This window comes from Delphinapterus leucas, chromosome 17 (genome assembly GCF_059928025.1).
Source record: "Delphinapterus leucas isolate spDelLeu-1000000601 "Yukka" chromosome 17, BTC_Dleu_Yukka2, whole genome shotgun sequence".
In the NCBI taxonomy this organism is placed as follows: domain Eukaryota; kingdom Metazoa; phylum Chordata; class Mammalia; order Artiodactyla; family Monodontidae; genus Delphinapterus; species Delphinapterus leucas.
This window is the reverse complement of record NC_143145.1, coordinates 34,771,317-34,784,739: the sequence shown is the minus strand read 5'-3', so window position 1 is coordinate 34,784,739 and position 13,423 is coordinate 34,771,317. Positions and strand designations below refer to the sequence as shown.

Genomic DNA, 13,423 nt, shown 5'->3' with positions numbered 1-13,423 from the left:
CTCCACGGCATGTGGGATCTTCCCGGACCAGGGATCGAACCCATGTCCCCTGCATTGGCAGGTGGATTCTTAACCACTGGGCCACCAGAGAAGTCCCTCGGCTTTGTTTTGATCCCAGTCAGTTTGCACATTACTGTCAGTTGTGGCAAACCTGAGGATCATTAAAGGTCTTTTATCAAGTTCTGTCCACTTTGTAGCTACCTTGCTTTAGATCTGATGGGCACTGGGAACAAGAACGCAGGATAATAGTTTTGAGAGGGCACAAGTTAAAAGGGGTGGGCCGGGACTCATGGGTCAGGGCTGGGCTGGAGAGAGGAAGAGAGAATTCAGTCACCAGAAGAGAAGAGGGTGCTTTGCAAGGAAGTAAGGAGATTCTGGAAACCAGCCAGGTGCTGGACGATTTTTCCTCAGCTGGCCTAGTGCTGATAGAGATTGAAAAGCATGATTCTTGAGTTTGGATGCTTTACTTGATTTAATGTTTAATTTTGTTGCTTAGGAAGGAATGCACTAGGGGGCTGTTAAGGCACCGTAAATAAAAACATCATAAACACTGAGTGTCTTCAGTGTGGAGGCAGTACAGATGAAAAGCACTGAAGTGGTTTGGGAAGGGCTGCCGTACCCTACTGTGTTCCTCCTCTTCCTGCCCCTGTTTCTGAATTCTGCCCTCAATATGAACGTGAGCAATAAATATAAAGCTTTAAGTGGACTTGGTCTTTCTCTCTCTAGTGTTCTCTCAGAGGACCAAGACAGTTACCTGTGTAATGTCACCTTGTTTAGGAAGGCAGTTGATGACTTCAGACACAAAGCCAGGGAAAACAAGTAAGATTATTATTTTTTATTTTTTAATTTGTTAGATCACCTATACATGGTGTGGACAATTTTGGTTTTTTTTCCCCCCCAATTTAGATTCATCGTTCGTGACTTCCAGTATAATGAAGAGGAGATGAAAGCAGACAAAGAAGAAATGAACAGGCTTTCTACCGACAAGAAAAAGCAATTTGTATGCGTTTTTAATACTTAGTAATACTATCAGTGTTAAGCAGAAGAAAAAGTGGTACTGCTTTTCTTTAATTTAAAAGAAAACAAAACTTTTCTGATTTTGCGTTTGAGACATTTGATTCTAGCTTTTTTTTCTACTAAATAATCAAAAGTTTTCTCTAAGCAACCTGAGATCTGTGGATCCTTATCTTAAAATATATTATCTTAAAATTAACCCCCCTTAAGTCCATATCAGAAATTAATTTTAAATGCAGTGTTTTAATTAATACCCATATAGTGAGGGGTTATTTTAGTTTAAGTAGTAGTTCTCTCTCTTCAGTAAGAAATTTCATTTTTTGAGGCAGATTTTTTTAATGCTGCATGCAGTCTTTTATTGGAGGAATTTGTATTTAAACCATTGGTGAGTTAGTATGTTCTAGGCACAGTGGAGAACAGGGATGGAATTGTGAGTGAAAGATGGCGTTGACTTTCTTGCCATCTCAAGTGCAGGATTGTTGTGAAGACTAAAGCTTGTTTGGAAGGGGAAACATGATGAGTGAAAATGTATTTCTCTTGTAATGCAAGAGGAAATAAAAGCACATTCCATTTAAAGTTATTTCCAAGTACTTTATAAACTATTGCATCTCAGTTGGGAGAAAACTAACCCTAACCAAGTAATGTCAAATAAGACCAACTTGTTGGGGAGTTCCAGATCACTTTTAAAGAACGGATATTTTAACCAAAGACTTTCACCTTGTTGTATTATCCTTTTTTCGTAAATTGATTGTTACATCCAAATGAGCCTAATAATGTTATCTAAATAACTATTAGCTGAACTGATCATGTGTGTCTTTTAAGTATGCAGAGGTGGTAATAAGTTGTCATTTGTTTCTTTAAAGAAGTGTTTTTATTTAGAAGTACTGAATAACTAAATTCAGAAAGAATATATACTACATAATAGAACCATTAAAAATTTAGAACATGATGAACAGGTTTTAGGGATCTAGATCAACCCCCTGATTTTACAGATGAGAAAACTAACACCTAGGGATATTAAATGACTTACTACATAGCTATTTTTCGTTATTCCTGAGAAGTTGTGTGTAATTGAATTCTATTTTAAATGTATAAGATGTTTAAGAGTATTGGATAGTAAATTTAGATTTTTATATTTTGGTTTTCAAACCTGTAGAAGGACACTTCTATATTCTGTGTCACTTTAAATGACTTTCATTAAAACATAGGCCTTTTTGGGATTTCCCTGGTGCTCCAGTGGTTAGGACTCTGCACTTCCACTGCAAGGGGCATGGGTTCGATCCCTGGTCAGGGAACTAAGATCCTATAAGCCACGTGGTGCGGCCAAAAAACAGAAAGAAAATAATAATAATAATAATTATATATATATATATATATATATATATACCTTTTTCTGTGTAGTGAATAGATTCAATGGATTTTTGTATCTACTGAGGTTACAGAGTAGTGGCTTAATCTTTTCATCTAATTTAAGGTAAAGTATCCAAGATAATGAGAATAATGAAACATTTTTAAAGTGAATTATAATGTGATTTAATGCTCCTAAAGATTCTTACTGGATAGTTGCTCCTTTAAAAATACTTGATTTATCTAATTTCTAACTGCCATTTTCAGGACAAATTTTTGGTGATTTTTTTTTTTTTCTCTCTTTCTCTAGGGACCACTTGTACGGTGGCTGAAAGTGAATTTCAGTGAGGCGTTTATTGCGTGGATTCATGTAAAAGCGTTGAGGGTTTTTGTTGAGTCTGTTTTGAGGTAAAGGAAGTTAATTGAGAAACTTGGAACTAAAGAATTTATAGATCCCTTTACATTGGACCTCTTTATTAAAACACACAGTCTACTAATAGGAAATTGATTTGGAGAAACCAAAGGGCCAGTCGTGAGGGAGAGATTGTCAGTGTCATACTGCTTATTACGTGCATGTTGGTCTTGTCCCTTAATACCGGGTTTGAAGAAAGGGATCACGCTGCTGTGCTCTCTGATTCTTTTCTTATTATGTACTTAAGTTAAATGTAGATTATGAAATATTAGCCAGTGTTTGTTTAAAAGAAGATCATTCAAATATTTTATATGTAGTTTGGTACGCAGTATACCTAACGATGCCTTATTTGAAGTCCTCATTTCAATTAACCTAAAATATTTTTTTATCTTGAGGTACTTAAAATCTCAATCATCTTGTGATCCTCTGTACATGTTGCTCATATTAGAAATACATCAAAATGTTTATCTGCAGTCGTGCTCATTATTCGTAAATTTCTTTGAATTTTCATAGTAGATATGGGTAGTAATCTCATGTTGTTTATTATCATGAAAGCCCTCCATGTTCTTGGGTTCCGAATCCATGGATTCAACCAACCGTGGGTTGAAAATATTCGAAAAAGAAACTCCAGAAAGTTCCAAAAGGCAAAACTTGAATTTACTGAGCACTAGCAACGATTTACATAGCATTTGCATTTTACTTACAACTAATTACATAGCATTTACATTGTATTATAGGTAATCTAGAGATGATTTTAAAGTATACTGGAGGATATGTGTAGGTTATATGCAAACACTACACCATTTTATTTAAGGGACTTGAGCATCCGTGGATTTTGGTATCCATAGGGGTCCTGGAGCCAATTCCCTGCAGATACCTAGAGACACTGTACTAAGTTTACATATTACCACTGTCTGCTGAGGGTATTCATAGATTACCTTAAAAATTGAAGAGTAATTAAAAGTAATTCCTAGTAGACAGTTGGCTCTCATCCTAAAGAAAGATTTCTAATGGACATTGAGGACCAGAGAAGGTTTGAGTTTCTGTGTATATTAGTTGAACTTGGAAACATGGTCATTAAAGTGAGGTACCCTTTCCCCATTAACTGTGATTAAAGAAGAGTATGAGAGTATTTGCTTTAAAAAGAAAATCTCTGCATATGTTTGCTTGTGTTACATCCTGTATTTCTGCTTATTTATAAGGTATGGCTTGCCAGTGAACTTCCAAGCAATGCTCCTTCAGCCCAATAAGAAAACAATGAAGAAACTAAGAGAAGTATTATATGAATTGTATAAACATCTAGATAGCAGTGCAGCAGCTATTATTGATGTAAGTATTTATTAGACAACCTGGTAGAAGAGGAACTGGATGAATTTCAGAAAAAATTATTGGAAGAAGATAAGAGGTTATTTAACCTTTTGAAAGTTGCTTTAAGATTCTCAATTTGTTAGTAATTAATTTACCTGATAGCTTAGCAAATAATTTACCTTGTTTACCCCATTTTACTAGTTGCTTCTTGGTATTTCTAAAAGCCAGTTGTTATCTTGCTGTAGATCCAATGTTTTTTGTGTTTTGGTTTTTTTTTTGGCTGTACGCAGGCCTCTCACAGATCCTATGTTTATAGCTGCAGAAATACACACACAACCAGTGATACTAGTTATTACAAAAGTTATAAATTGCAGAGAGCAAGAAAATAAGTAGTCATTGTAACTTTATTTGGTAGAAGTAGTGGAGTCAATAGATGAGCATTTTAAAGGGAACTATCATTTCTCTAAAATGGTATGTGTTTATGTGTTCTTTTTAAACAGAAAGATACAAATAGTATGTGTGCTTTTCGTTGTTGCTGTTGTTTAAAATTGTAATAGGCTTTTATGTTTTTGATTTCCAATATCTTGCTGATTTTTTTTCTCTTTAGTTTAGGACGGCAGTATTTCACATGTGCATTAGTTAGAACCCATGAAAAAAATCAGGGTTTCTTGATAGAAGAAAATGCAGGAAATGACTCTGCATTTTGTAGAGTTGATGATATGTGAAGTCTAACTGTTCGATACATAATTTCCTACCAGTAAATTCTTACAACATGCATATGTAATAAGTGGTATCTGTAAAAATCACACTTGGTTTATTTTTATCCAGCATTTTATAAGCCATGTGTCTCCTAAACTCAGTACACCAAGCCTGAGATTAAAGAAGTAATTTTATACAGTATGCATAAGAAAGGATGGTGGGGTGATGGTTAAACACACACAGGCTTTGAGGGCAGAGAGTGCTTCAATCTGGCTTTACTACTCACTCTGTTTCCTAGGGCAAGTCAGCCTTTATTTATTTATTTTTAAAGATTTATTTATTATTTATTTATTTTTAAAATTTTATTTTTGGCCGCGTCAGGTCTTAGTTCTGGCATGCGGGATCTTCCTTGAGGCATGCAGGATCTTTCGTTGTGGCACGCGGATTTTCTCTTCTCTAGTTGTGGCACGAAGGCTCCAGGGCCCGTGAGCTCAGTAGTTGTGACACACAGGCTTAGTTGCTCCGTGGCACGTGGGATCCTTAGTTCGAGGATCGAACCCGCATCCTCTGCACTGTAAGGTGGATTCTTTACCACTGGACCACCAGGGAGGTCTCAAGTCAGCCTTTCAGAGATTGTTTTCTCATTTGCAAAACGGAGTTAGCAATGCCAAACTCAGATTAGATTAGCAAAAATGTATAAACTTAGCCCAGAGTAGATGTTCATTAAGAAGGTACAGGCATACCTTGTTTTGCTGTGCTTCACTTTATTGAAATTTACAGATAATGCACTTTTCAATTTACAAATTGAAGGTTTGTGGCAACCCTGCATTGTCAGATGATGGTTTGCATTTTTTAGCAATAAAGTATTTTTGAATTAAGGTGTATGTACATTGTTTTTCAAGACATAATGCTGTTGCACACTTAATAGACTGTAGTATAGTGTAAACATAACTTTTATATGCACTGGGAAACCACTCGCTTTTCTGTGGTGGTCTGGAACAGAACCTGCAATATCTCCAAGGTATGCCTATGAATGGTAATACTTTTTTTCTTGTTTAATTTCTTTAAGTACTTAGTTGAATAATCATCTGATTTTTCAATAGGCTCCTATGGATATTCCAGGCTTAAACCTGAGTCAACAGGAATATTACCCCTATGTGTACTACAAGATCGATTGCAACTTGCTGGAATTCAAGTAAAATGAGCCCCCCAGATAGCCTTGCCCTCATGTCGGTGTCGGTGTTTGCTAACAGACATAGGTTGTAGTATGGCTGTACTTTTAACTCTCTCTTACCCCTTGCTTGCTTCTCACCCCCTTTCCTATTCGCGTTCTCTCGTAGTGGTCCATTTGTCAACATTTTGCTTTTAAAAGGAGACTATATGTCTTGTTTCTTTTTATTGATCAGGTCTGTAAATGTGTACTAAAAAAAAAAAAATCAGAGTTTATTTATAAACAGAATAGTTTATTTAAAAAGAAGGTCTTACTTCATCGATATTGTGGTATGCATTAATTCCATTTGTTGCTGTTGTGACAGAAGCCTTGTGTACAAGGGAATGGTGTAAACAGTTATACCGTTTTGTTCACTGTATTTAGTAGACATAATTGTTTAATAGTTATTGAATCGTGATGTAAAGAAATGTGACAATATTCAGGTATGTGCTTTCTGAATGTTTCAAATTACAATCTGTGAGCACTTGGCACCCACAGGAGAGAATAAAATTACCTGTGCAAAGGTGGATTGTGGTGTGTGTAACTTCCATAGATTACGGTTCAAGCTTGAAGATTATTTTTGAACACATGGTGGGTATTTACATTTGGACACTAGACTTTCAGGTCTCTCAATTAGGAAGTAGGGCCAATTTTTGAATAAAGTATAGTAGAACTCTGCAGTTTTAGTCATTTGTTTTGTCTAAGTATTTTACATGTTTCCTTTTTAAGATTGTTAATTTTGCCTTCATCTTGACATTGATGACATTGATGTCAAGATGACATCTGATGTAGTCTGAAAAGAGGCATTGCTAACCTTACAAACCTCTGAAATGAGACTTAGGTTAGCATCCGGAGTGAGCTTTTAGAAGAAGATTTTGTGGCAGTGCTCCCCTTCCTGTGCCCTCCCAGGCTTGTAAATGGGAGAAAGAAATTTACGTTTTAAGGGCATTTCTAAACTACCGTATTCCATCTAGAAAATTAGCCTCTCAAATCCGTTTTATTTCAAAATTGTATACTGTTATGTCAAAAGTAATTGTTAACTTCAAACAAATCCAGACTTCTATGAAGTAAAACATGAGAGACGAGCCCTCTTAGCCCCTAAGTTTTTTCTTCTCAAGGAAGTTACATAGTTTTTCAGGCCTTCTCCTGTATCTCTACAACATATATATCCACACAGTTTATTTTTAAATAAAAATAGGATCATATCACACATATTCTGTCACTTGCTTTTTTTGCTTACTAGTATAGCCAGGGTATCTTGTCAGTGCGTCTAGAGCTACCTCATTCTTTTAACTGGCTACAGTGGTTTTCTATCATGTATTTGTGTCACAGTGTAGCTAACTGGATGGATATTCACCTTGTTTTTGGTTTTGCTCTTGCAACCGCTGATGCGGTAAACATCCTTGTCTTTGTTTATCCGTAGTAGTATTTCTGTAAGAAAGATCCTGGAAGTAGGGTTGGTAGGTCATAGGGTATATATATTTAAAGTTTTGACATAACTGCCAAGTTATTGTCAGAATTCTCAGTTCAAGACATGATTGGAATGCAGTTTTATTTTCAGTTTTTCTTTGGATAAGAGGAAGCTGAAAAGTTTTGGTTTTGATGTCAACAAATTCTGGTTTTGTCTTCTTTTGCAAGTGTTCTTTGAGTCTTAGTGTTTGTAAAATGGGTATAATCTCTATCATGGGGGGATGTGTTTTGATGATTAAAAGATTGTTAGGCCCACACGATGACTGGAAGGTTTTCCTTAGTCTTTAGTATTATTGTGATAGGAGTAGGTGGGGATTGTGTCAGGTTTAAAATTCCAGCATATGTTTGGAACTATGGGACTTTGATTATCATTTCTCTCTGGGACACAGAGCAGCTGCGTGAGTAGCTCTGCAGCCAGACCCCAGCTCTGCTACCAGTTAGCCCTGTGGTCTCAGCGCTCGCGCCCTCCTTGGTAGAATGGGGTAGGTAGAGTGCCCACCTCATAGTCTGTCGGGTTGAGTATCCAGCGGCCCATCCAGTGCTTGGAGTGGTGCACGAGGAGAGCTTGATTCATGGGCGGACGGTCCTAGAAGAGGGCCAGTAGCTCCTTTTCCACTTGTGTTTAACCTGGGAATTTCAAGGCGTGAGTCATTGTGGAGTCTGAAGGTTAGAAAGAAGTAGTGATGTGTGTGTGTGCGCGTGTGTGTGTGCGTGTGTGTGTGTGTGTGGTGGGGTAAGGAATACAGTCTGTGTCTGTAGCGCAGCGTTAAAGCAGTTTGAGAGTCTCCGAGCTGCAGTCCGTGTTGATGGCAGCTGTCATTTCTGGGAGGGCCTGCTCCTGTTGCTTGCCTTGCTTTGTTTGCTCTGGAGTCTGCTGATTCTCCTCTAGGATGGAGCTCAGGTAACTCTGAGAGTCATTAAACATTTATCGAGTGTCTGACAGAGACCATTCCGCTGGTGCTCTCACACCCATTACCTCCTCCCTCCCCCATGGTGTTGGTGCTGGGAGGACCAGCAGTCCCCGTGGTACTAGGAGAGGCTTAGGGTCAAAGAAGTTTAAGTGATTTCTTCATTAAAACTCACAAATTTTGAGTTGGAGTCAGAATTTGAACCTAAGATTTCTGATTGCTGGGCTCTTTCCTTCCTGTCGTCCCTCCCATCTTTACTAGGCGCTGAACAAGTGAGGCAAACATATTCCTTAACCTTAGTCCAAGACAGACAGTGATGTAGAAAAGGCATGGGGTGTGGGTCATCAGATACCGAATTGTGTCACTGTTTGTCCCAGAACATTTTGTTAGTGAGCGGTGACGATGTGTCCAGGTATTCCGTGCTAGTTTCTGTAGGCTACGTTATTCAACCTAGAAGATTTTCCTACATGCTGGAGTTGCTCTTAAACAGGCACCACCGTGTGTTCTGGGTAGAGCACACTCCATGCAGCTTTTTGAATGAGCACATATCAAGTAGTACCTTTAAAGTAATACTTTGTATGTAACGAACACTCGGCAGACGTGAACTTTTCCTTGCTCTCACTTTAAAATTAAATAGTCCCAAGTGTTGGAAATAAAAGAAATTGATATAGATATGAGCTTATTCTCCTTCATTCTTGGCTGCCTCTTTAAAAAAAAAAAAAGACGAAATTAAGGTAACATGCACAAGGTTAAAAACCATATACACAAATATTATGAAACAGCTTATAATGAAAGCCTTGCTGACCTTTAGAAAAAAATGTGGTTATTGTTTCCTGTTAACATCAGTAAGAGATGGTTTGTCCTAGAAAGTCTGTAATAGTATTATGTTCTAGAGGAAACGTGTTGAAAACTTTCCTAATTTAGTTCTTGTCTCTAAATTGAAATTTACCCATTTCTGTAATATAAACTTATTTATGGTTTTTATTTTTCTAGCATAAATAGCTTTAGATTAATATATGAATGTAATTCTAGCTTTTTTAAAAAGTAATATGACACATCAGAACTATTTTATTTACTGGCGGATTATCCTTAGAATATTCTTAGATCCGGGCCCAATGACTTGTGAGAGAAAAAGGAAACAGAATAAAACCATGGAAGTGATTAGCAGTAGAGAATACCCCCTGGGATTGTTTAGCTAGAGAAGAAAATGAAACTGAGGAGAAACAGGACAACACGCTTCATACCAAGAATGGTCAAAATAATGGGAGATGAAAAAAGTTTACAAGTCCTGTTTGTGTTTGCTTGAAGCAAAAGGCAGTCAGCAAACACAAACAGGACATTTCCTGACATTTCCTGCTCAGTATTGAAATTGATTATATCCACAGTAGTTCTTTACTTGCAGAATTTAAGAAAAATGCAAATTCATTGCTAAACTGTATAGAGCTGTGGTTTACATTCTTGAGTACATCTGAGGAATACTGTATAAGAACAAACACCCAGGAGGCTCAGATGCTAGTGTCAGCCAATTGCAATCTGAGACTGCCTTTTAAAGATCCTTCTTCCTGCCTCCCGCCCCCATATGGGGTTGCTGACAGAATTTGTGAGCATCTTGATGTCTTATTCAGATAGTGATTCTTCTCTATTTCACACGGACCACACTTAATAGGATCATCATGGATAAGTCAGTTTTTCCTACCCTGTCACTGAAAGAAGCATCCTACATCATTGATCAGGAGAACCAGAAAGTTCTGCCTTGGCTGGAACTGACCAATGTAGGTGTCCTTTACCCCTGCAAGGCCATAGAATATCAAGTTGAAATTTGCAAAAGCCATCTAAAATGATCGAAGTCACATTTTTATCTTTTAATTGAAAACCCACTTTGGGTGTGATTTATCACTGCCTATAAAGTGTAAAAGCACAACCATAACACAGAGGTTTTTTTTTTTCTTCAGGTTTTTATTATCTGTTTTATGCATATTAGTGTATACATGTCAATCCCAATCTCCCAGTTCATCCCACCACCCCCACCCCTCCCCCCGCTTCCCCTCCTTGGTGTACATACGTTTGTTGCCTACATCTGTGTCTCTATTTCTGCCTTGCAAACCGGTTCATCTGTACCGTTTTTCTAGATTCCACATATATGTGTTAATATATGGTATTTGTTTTTCTGTTTCTGACTTACTTCACTCTGTATAACAGTCTCTAGGTCCATCCACGTCTACAAATGACCCAATTTCGTTCCTTTTTATGGCTGAGTAATATTCCATTGTATATATGCACCACACCTTTATCCGTTCGTCTGTCGATGGGCATTTAGATTGTTTCCATGACCTGGCTATTGTAAATAGTGCTGCAATGAACATTGGGATGCATGTGTCTTTTGGAATTATGGTTTTCTCTGGGTATATGCCCAGTAGTGGGATTGCTGGGTCAAATGGTAATTCTATTTTTAGTTTTTTAAGGAACCTCTGTACTGTTCTCCATAGTGTCTGTATCAATTTACATTCCCACCAACAGTGCAAGAGGGTTCCCTTTTCTCCACACCCTCTCCAGCATTTGTTGTTTGTAGATTTTCTGATGATGCCCATTCTAACTGGTGTGAGGTGATACCTCATTGTAGTTTAGATTTTCATTTCTCTAATAATTAGTGATGTTGAGCAGCTTTTCATGTGCTTCTTGGCCCTCTGTATGTCTTCTTTGGAGAAATGTCTATTTAGGTCTTATGCCCATTTTTTGATTGGGTTGTTTCTTTTTTTGATATTGAGCTGCATGAGCTGTTTATATATTTTGGAGATTAATCCTTTGTCCAACACAGAGTTTTAAAGAATGGTTTGTATGAGGAAACAACAGAAAAAGGATATTAATATAAAAGTGGAAAATCAGTTGGATGTGGCAAAGATTATTGTTCATGTTAGACCAAAAGAGGAATAAACTGTATGTACAACACTGCCTTGAACTTGAAAGTAGGGTTTTTTTTAAAACCAGAGGATAAACAGAAACTCCAGAATGTCAAATCCAAAGAGCAGTGCTCATGACACTGTTTCCTAGGTATGTGGATGACCCCGTTGGATAGTTCTGTGATAAATCATTCTTTTTTTTTTTTTTTTTTTTTGCGGTACGCGGGCCTCTCACTGTTGTGGCCTCTCCCGTTGTGGAGCACAGGCTCCAGACGCGCAGGCTCAGCGGCCATGGCTCACGGGCCCAGCCGCTCCGCGGCATGTGGGATCCTCCCGGACCGGGGCACGAACCCGCGTCCCCTGCATCGGAAGCGGACTCTCACCCACTGCGCCACCAGGGAAGCCCGATAAATCATTCTTAATTATCTTTTTCACAAACGCAACTTGCCAGATTTTACAGTTAACTATTGGCATACATATTTGGGCTGATTCTCAGAGTAATTACAGGTCAATACAGGTTTTAACGTGTTACTAGAAATGTAAAGTAACTTGTTTTTTAAAATAAAAATTGTGACCACACAGGTACTTTCTTTTACCACAAGAGGGCACTCTGGTGCCTTTGAAAAGCAAACAGTTTCTTCCCCTCACTCCACCCATGGTTGGTTATGAAATATACAATTTAGAGAAGCCCATTGTGATTTGTAATATTTTGTTATAAGTGTTTATTAACTTAATCCAGCCTTGTGTGTGTGTGTGTGTGTTTGTAGAACCCAAACACCTTTCAGGTGACTGGTGCCAGTCAGTGACAAAGTTTTCACCAAAAATAAAGTGAAAAAAATAAGTATGTCTATGTGTGCATGTATAATCACTTATCTAGCAAATAATTATTGAGCACATACTATGAACCAGGCATTGTTTTAGGTACAGGGGATATGATGCTGGGCAGTAAAAAGGCACAATGTGTGCCGTGATGGGCCTTACAGGCTAGTAATCTGGTGGCAGCCTTACTTGACAAAATGTTAACTTGGCGACCCCAAATGAGAAAAAGTATTTTACTGATCTGTCAAATCCAGAGTCTGAAAACATACTTAAGGATATCTGTCCAGAAAAGTCAACCTATAATATCAGTCAGTGGGTGCAGAATAGAGCCATGTTTTTTTCAGATCTGACCACATGGCTGGTCTGGCTCAGCACTGTCAGATTTTTCTATGGTGATGGATAGTCTGTATCTCTGCCGCCCCGTGTAGCCTCTGTCACACGTGGCCATAGATCACTTGAAATGTGGCCGGTGTGAGTAAGGGGTTGCATTTTTAATCTTACTTAACATTGATTAACGTGGATAGCTACAGGTGGCTTAGTGGTTACCACACTGGACAGCGCGTGTCTGGTTGGACACATTGGAGTAATGAACTGTTCTGCCCTTGAGTTTCCAGTATGCCGCATATCCTTTGGCTCTCTTTGTTTCTTAACTGGCAGAGCCAGCCTAGCTTCTTTTCACTTTGATTGCCAGATTTAATTTCCCAGGCGAGGAAAGGATTGCTTTCTGAATCATTGTTGATGGGCCTCAGATTGCTGCACAGACAGCTTTCTCTTTGATCACAAAAGACAACTACATATACTTTGTGCCTTTATGTGCACGAGGGTAAACCAGTTGCAATATTGAAACACCACAAGCTGTTTCTGATGGGAAATATTGAATCAGCGGAATTGAAAACACAGCTGTGTGGCGCTAATGGGAATGTAATTTCTTCTGTCAGTCAGTGCTCTCTTAGCGTTCATTGTGTTCAGGGCAGTCACCATGCCACACTCTGCAGGGAGACTTCAAGGGGACGATCAGTACATGTTCTTGAATGACACTTTCTGTCTCTATTGACTCTTTTAGGAATTTAAGAGGTTCATAAAATAGTGAACAGTTCAGGTCTCCAGCGAGAAGTCTAGCACTTTACAGAGCAGCCTTGGAAAGAGGCAAGTTGTGTACGAACGGGAGGGCACCCTGTACGTGGGTGGTTTTCATCAGTGATGTGTTGGCAAGGATCTTGACTCATTCTTGAGCCCAGTGGCAGGACCGCTGGCCGCAGGAGGTAGGGGTGACACCCAGAGCCAAGCTCCTCCCTGCCCCAGCCTCGTGCGCACACCTCTGCTCTCTGCTCCTTGTCTC

At 38.5% G+C, this 13,423-nt stretch overlaps 2 protein-coding genes across 5 annotated transcripts in view; both read left to right on the top strand.

Moving 5' to 3' along the window:
- The window catches only part of ATP6V1C1 (ATPase H+ transporting V1 subunit C1), a 37,453-nt gene extending 30,936 nt beyond the window's left edge, over positions 1-6,517 (top strand). For all 4 annotated transcript variants that reach the window (XM_022584659.2, XM_022584656.3, XM_022584657.2 and 1 more), the window contains 5 exons: positions 727-819; positions 907-1,000; positions 2,672-2,769; positions 3,976-4,102; positions 5,884-6,517. In XM_022584659.2, coding sequence (XP_022440367.1) covers positions 727-819; positions 907-1,000; positions 2,672-2,769; positions 3,976-4,102; positions 5,884-5,979 — 508 coding nt within the window. In that variant the 3' untranslated portion in view covers positions 5,980-6,517. The remainder of the gene's footprint in view (positions 1-726; positions 820-906; positions 1,001-2,671; positions 2,770-3,975; positions 4,103-5,883) is intronic.
- Positions 6,518-6,631: 114 nt separating this feature from the next.
- BAALC (BAALC binder of MAP3K1 and KLF4) overlaps positions 6,632-13,423 on the top strand; it is a 149,124-nt gene continuing 142,332 nt past the window's right edge. Inside the window, exon 1 of the mRNA XM_089898838.1 lies at positions 6,632-13,423. This exon is cut by the window's right edge and continues 45,937 nt beyond it. The gene's annotated coding sequence lies outside the window, so the exon portion shown is untranslated.